Consider the following 6849-nt stretch of genomic DNA (forward strand, 5'->3'; position numbering starts at 1 on the left):
GGATCTATATAGACTGTAGCCTACGTTTAATGACAGATAAAATGTACGAATTCACAGCTGCTGATCTAAGAATTAAATGATAAACATTGTTATAACTTCACTCCTGAAGGATAGGCTGCCGCATTGTACAATAACAATATTAATATAGCAAAAGATATGAACATCCTTAAACTTCAGGAAGATCTGAAACTGAATTGTTCCACTGCACCTGTTGAATCTCTTAAAATGAGGCTATAGGCCTACCACATAAATAAACCCTACCATCCATATCCTGGGGGAAAAAGCAGATCTATAGTGTGTGGTGATGAACTATTTGGCTATCCTTTTTCCTGGAAATACATTTATATGGTAGGCTATGGGACTCCATCTTGCGCCACTTATTTGCCATTTTTTACTACACGTTGTTAGCTTGTAGATAGGCTTTTTGTACTATTTTCAAATGTTTTAAAATAGTAAAACATGGCAAACTAGAAAAAGTGTCCTTCTGGGCACAGGTCTCCACCAGGAGGATAGGAATGTGTGTGTGTGATGTTTGCCAAAATGTTTAGGAGCAATATAAACGTGTGTGTGTGTGTGTGTGTGTGTGTGTGTGTGTGTGTGTGTCGTGGCTTGGCATGTTGTAGCGCCACCAGGCTGATTTGAAAACGGTCTAGTGGCATGTCTTCCAAAGCCTACTGGGAATATGCATGCACAGTTTCACCACAATCGGACGCCGCGTTGAGTAGTTTCGCGTTGAGGCGAAGCGGGCGTTGAAGCGGGCTACTCCTGAAAAGTTTAGAAGCCAATCATAGCCAATGAGGGTGGATTATGAGAAATCAAACAAACCTGTATTGATCACATGACTATGGAGAGCATGTGTACCGATTTGTGTGAAATTTGGATGAAATCTGAAGGAGTAATATTAGAAAATGTGTTTTACATATGTCGGCCTCCTGGTGGCGCTATAAAGAGCAGACGTGAAAAATTCCAGGCAAAGGTTTTTCCTTGGCCTCTAGGGAGTTGGCATCATAGACTGTAAAAAATATGGACAAAGCGTTCGCCGGGTCTAACATGGACGTAAAATGAAGCCTGTTATTCCTGCACTGTAAGTCGCCATCTTTCTAGATCCGTTTGGTACCAGCTGGCCATTGGCTGGCTCCGTTTTGGACCAGCTGGCCATTGGCTGCCCAGACAACGAGGCGGGACTTCCCCCCTTCTTCTCCGTTGGTTTTTATTTTGACTCGAGTGGGAGGGGAATCCCGATCATAGACTGTAACGGTAGCCACGCCCCTCAGAACATACGCAATGTTTTTTTTTCTTTATGGTCATTTTTTTAATTAATGGGACCATAATTTTCCAAAAAGAATATTATGACATTAGAAATGAGACTTTAAACTAGTGACTGGAAGAAGAAAGTATTCATGACCATGTTTATTAAGGTAATACAGTCTAGGTGAAGTTGGGCCAAAATACATGGGCCTCTATGGAGCTATGGGGCTTTTTGGGTCCAGTCCAGCGCCACAACAGGCACATTATATGAACTACCGATTTCAAATGAGGCTTCACGAAATATCTGGCTGACTGCCCCCCTGGTTGGCATACAAAGTTATCCACAGATCAGTGCAGTTAGAGGTAAAAAACACTTTTCGTCCAGTTATAGCGCCACCATGAGGCTGAGTTGAAAATGTGGCATTTCTTCCTCGGCCTAGTGGGAATGTGCGTGCACAATTTCACGGAAATCACATGATGTGTTCATGATTTGCAGAATTTTGTTTGAAACTGAGCACTCCTGCGAACTTTGGAAGCCAATCTTAGCCAATCAGGATGGAGTCTGAGAAATCTGAAAGACCCATTTTGTTGAATGGCTCTAGAGAGACTGTGTACCAATTTGTGTGATGTTTGGACAAAATCTGTAGGTGTACTGTCCAAAAACTTGTTTTGCACAAAGTGGCCTCCTGGTGGCGCTATAACAGGCCGTTCTGGAAATTTTGGGGCAGAGGTTCATTGTTGGCATCCAGGGAGTGTGTGTGCAAAATGTGGCATCGACCGGGTTAACGGTGCCGGAGATTAGCTGTTCACAGACGGATGGACGGACACACCCACGGACGGACGGACACACGGACAGACAGACGGACGGAGTGCAAAACATACTCTCTCCCCATGCCTTCGGCCTGGTGGAGACAATAAGTTTAGGGGTAAGGGGTGGTGCAAGATATAGGGCTTAGTGTATAGAGTGAAAACAGGAGGGGCTACACTACAGAGCCCTGGGGGACTCTGGTCATGGGGTTTAAAAGGTTAAACTCAGTGTAGGTTCTGATGTTTTTGACAGAGGCCTTTCATCGTTGCTGGCTGACTGCTGAGGACCCCTGGAACACTGTCAAAGATGCCTGGGGGTCCCCGGACCCCACTTTGAGGACCACTGACAGTGACGATAAAGTACTGACAGTGACAGTAGCCTTTGTATTGTTTCTGCTGAAGAGGATGGTTGGAGTAGAAGAATGCGTAAATCTGTAGGAGCAAACCAATGTTCTCCTCAGCATCATTATAAGCTTTTTTTCCTCCACAGAAGACAAAAGACATTGTTATCACACTGTATTATATATGCTTCTATCGTCTCCCTCTGTAATGTCACAAGATATTGTTTTTTATATGAGTCAGGACAGAGTTCAAACCTGTCCTGTACCATTATTATTATTATTGTTATTTTCTTTACAAATTAGACTTCGAAAGGCTGTTGAACTCTTCTAACTAAGCCTAATTAAGTGCAGTGATTAAAAGACTGTATGCCGTCCGTGTATTTTACCCCTTGGTGTGTGATGTTTGAGGAATCAATAATTGAATTGGATTAACTTCTATGCACACCATATTTATATTCTACAAGTGTCTGATTCAACAATTGGGTTATAGTATAAAATATATATGGTTTGCCTAAAATGTGTAAAAAGTAAATAATGAATTAGGAAGAATTAATTTCAAGTCTTGAACATGAGTGAACATTGAATTGAAGGTTTTGGACAACATTTACGGTAAACTATTTTGGGCATGTTATAGACGTGAAAATTGCAAATCCACAAGTCTTGTTTTGTTCTACAAATCTCAACCACTGATATCCAGAAGGGAATGAATACCGAATGGGCCTCCTTCAAGTAAACAATGGAGATGATTTAATGCGATGGTTGCATTCTGCATGCCTCCCATTCAGGCGGCCTGTTCTGCATAAACTGCCCCCCACGCATGCAATAAGGACCCCCTAGTGCAGTCTATCCTCTTTCATAATGGTCAGAGGCAGCTTTCTGGGAAAAAATAATAAGAATGGCTAGTGTCTAACTGACAAACTGTATGACATTTAGGTTTCTCTGCCTCAGATTGGGCTGTGTTTCTAAATATTGGGCATCCATCAGACAAAATATATAATTCTGATGAACAACAGCTATTATATTGTGTGCATTGTGCATAAATGTGTGCACTGTACATAAATGTGAAACATTAATTACATTATACACTCAAACTCACACATTTGAGATGGGAGTACCCCAGGGCCCTAATCTTTTCCCTCTACACAGAATATATCTTTCGGTTCGAGCACAGTTCATACAAACCACAGTTCATCTTCTCATAGTACAAATTTATGAAACGTTTATTTTCAGTTACATAGGAGATAAATAAGACAATGGCAAAACATAATGCTGTTGAAAAATAAATAAATAATCAGGCTATAATCTTCTTTTTTTTAAATGTCTAGAGTTGATTGAGGATTACTAGATGACATACTGTGTTATATGCCTTTTAGGTTTGACATACTCAACCTTTTATCTGTTGGTAGTGATTCATTCATCTATGTGTAAATGCACTGATATACTTGTGGAGCCATGGTCTCTGCTTTATCAGATCATGATAGCTGTGAGATGCAACTGTTGAGGGAGAGCTAATCTATATATTGTAGGTATATATTAATATTATGTTCCATTGTTTACTAATTCATATCACACTTACAGGAGTGTATACCACTATATCTCCTGGTTAGTACTGTGACCAGTACTATATTCTCTGTGTTTAATACATTTAGAAACTTTAAATGTAATTTTGTCTGGTCGCAGTCATCTTGTTCTCTGGCCTCAACTTAATCATCACGTCATTTGAGTAAAACTGTTAGGTCTACTAAATTCACAAGATTATGTAATTCAATTTTCTCTGAGATTGTGCTGTGTTTGTCTAATTATTGTGAATCCATCAGACATAATATACGTAACAATCTGATGAACTGTTGTGGAAGCTGTTGTGGGTTAGATCAAGATGTATTTTGTGCATAAATGCAGCAAATATTAATATTAAACAACAGAGAGCACACTTACATAATTATCTTGGTGTGTGTCCTATTTCTTCATAGTATGATATTATGATTGGTTTATTTTTTTAGTTACACAGTTGATAAATTAACAAAACATGATAATGCTATTGCCAAAAAATAAGAAATGTGTCAATAATTTATAAAATAACTACAGTTATGTACAAAACCTCTAACTGAATTTTTTATCCAGGAGTCCAGGGGTGCTGCATTCCAGACAAACCGCACAATTACAAACATAAACTAAGGCATAACAATAGTTTTGCAGGTCCGTATTAAGAGATTAATAGAAGAGGGTTTTGAGTTAAACATCTTCGGGCTCCATCTTGCGTATTTGCCATTTTTTACTATTTTGAAAAACATTTTTTGAGCTTGTTTGAACTATTTGAACTATTTTAAAAGGTTTTTTTAAATAGCAAAACATGGCAAATTAGTTTAGGGATAAGGGTTAAAGGGGTGGCACAAGATATAGCTCCTTGCCTTGTTAAGTTCCTCTTTCCCCTATAAGCTTCAACAAGTTGACAAGTTCTATGGTTTGTGTTTCTTTCTGTGTCCTATGTGAGGCTGAAAAAGCTTGCTTATTGTGTTTAAAGCTTTGGGGAGCTCGTGTTCTGTCCTGTCTTTGTCCTGCGGTGACGGCTGCAGCCATCCCAGAAGGTCTTTGACCTCAGAAGACACAACGCCACCCAGGTAGTGGTATGGCTTCTTCCCATCATTATCTCTTATATTGACCTTGGCCCCATAACTTTGCACAAGCAGCAGCATAACTTCATGGTGACCATGTATGGTTGCGATGTGCAGTGGTGTGTAGCCTCCATGTGTTTTGCTGTTGATGTCCACGAAGGTCCCTCTCTTCTTGGAGATAGCCATGACCTTGTGCACCATGTCAGAGTTGCCGGCTTTGGCTGCCCAGTGGAGAGCCGTGTAGCCTGACATGAAGTCTTTCTTCCCGGCCAACTGGGTGTCCTGCAGCAGAAGTCCGTAGAGTTGACCCCACAGCCCGGTGGCAGACTTCACCAACCACTCATGGGCGATTGGTTCCAATGGCACCGCAGATTCTGAGTCCTTGGCATCATCTCCTTGTCTTGTGGTCTTGTTTTGTGGCCTCTTCGGCTGGGGAGAGCTTGGTGCTTCTTGCATCTCTGTCTCCGACTCCGTCTGTCTGTTTTTACTACACAGGTATGAAGAGTTACATTCATCTTGCTCCGAACCTGGATACTTGACATCCATAACCATAACAGACCCAGATGCTTCAAGGGGAGCTTTGGGTGCCATAATCGTGTTTAGCTTCTCTTGAGTTTTAGGCTGAGGCCAAGGGGGATTTAATCCCTCCTGTGTCACGTCCACCAGCACAGGATCTGTGCATTCTGTGGATGTGGGGCGAGAGGGGGATTTCACAGCAATGACAGCAAAGACAGCACCACTTCTCCTTGTTCTGCATGAAGTTTGATCACTGGAGATGTTGAGGACCTTAACCGTGGTGGCGTCCACGCTATTAAGGTTAAATGGTGAATGCATCTCGGCTTTGCCCGAATTGTGCAGATCAATGTCTTTGTTGTTAGCACTTAAATAATTTCCATTTATGTTTGAGGCGCAGCACATAGGCCTATTGTTGTTCTCAATGTCCGAATAAAGCATCTTGTCGGACTCGCGTCTCGGAGCGCTCCGCTCCTCCATGCCGCCTGTGGCTGAAATCAAAGACGTGTTTTGACGGCCAACATCATCACTCTCATCCGAGACCATCATCCCCCCTTTAACAAAGTCACGATATCTTTTCTTCACGACCACAAACTTGACGCCGTCCACTTGCTTCACGACAGCAACGCTGTTCACAAACTTCTTAAACACATCTCTGTTGTGTTGCTTTTCCGCGGGATCGCCGCTGTTGATTTGACGTCTGAAATAGTTCAGTAAGTCCGAGTTCTTCACTTTACCTCCGTGATCTAATAAAAAAGTCAGAATATCTTCTTGCGTGAAAGCCGCCATTTCCTTTAATTAATGTGAAATAAGATAAGTTATTTAAAAGACTGATGATCAAGTCCGTTACCGCTATATCCAGGGAGATGCCGTTATCCTCTTGTGCCGTCCTTTTATTATGGTGCTGCTCTGGGATATCCCCAGCAACTACCTGCTGTTTCCGGTGTATCACGTATATGTGTGACCTGACGAAAGATGTGCACCCGGGAGCCCTAGGTCTGACTGTCACTGTCACTGAGCACTCACTCACTCACTCACTCACTCACTCACTCACTCACTCACTCACTGTCACTTTGATCTTATCTTTGGTCTTATCTTTGGAATTTATGGAAGGAAGGCCTCAATTAGAAGGGAAAAAAGTATTTTCAAGTGACGTCACGACTACTATCTCTTGTGCTTTGGACTCACATCCCAATCCCATATATGGAAATCACCAAAAGATTGTGACGCACTAAAGATTCAATATTTCCTGTTGTTCTTATAATAGGCGATATTCTTCTGATCTGCCAACAATAGAGAAAATGGAAGAACATTATTGTTAAATTCTT

General features: G+C 41.5%; 2 protein-coding genes across 4 annotated transcripts in view; one reads left to right on the top strand and one right to left on the bottom strand.

Moving 5' to 3' along the window:
• Nucleotides 1–4390: 4390 nt before the first annotated feature.
• sowahab (sosondowah ankyrin repeat domain family member Ab) lies at nucleotides 4391–6357 on the bottom strand. Its single transcript, XM_083785256.1, has one exon. It carries the CDS (start codon nucleotides 6308–6310, stop codon nucleotides 4853–4855), a length of 1458 nt encoding a protein of 485 aa, XP_083641382.1. The 5' UTR covers nucleotides 6311–6357; the 3' UTR covers nucleotides 4391–4852.
• The window catches only part of LOC310873008 (septin-8-A-like), an 18861-nt gene continuing 17821 nt past the window's right edge, over nucleotides 5810–6849 (top strand). For 2 of the 3 annotated variants that reach the window (XM_083785257.1, XM_083785258.1), the window contains exon 1: nucleotides 5810–5832. The gene's annotated coding sequence lies outside the window, so the exon portion shown is untranslated. The remainder of the gene's footprint in view (nucleotides 5833–6849) is intronic. The other variant, XM_083785259.1, reaches the window with a different exon arrangement.

The sequence above is a fragment of the Protomyctophum parallelum genome (genome assembly GCF_964188405.1).
Source record: "Protomyctophum parallelum genome assembly, chromosome: 16".
Taxonomy (NCBI): Eukaryota; Metazoa; Chordata; class Actinopteri; order Myctophiformes; family Myctophidae; genus Protomyctophum; species Protomyctophum parallelum.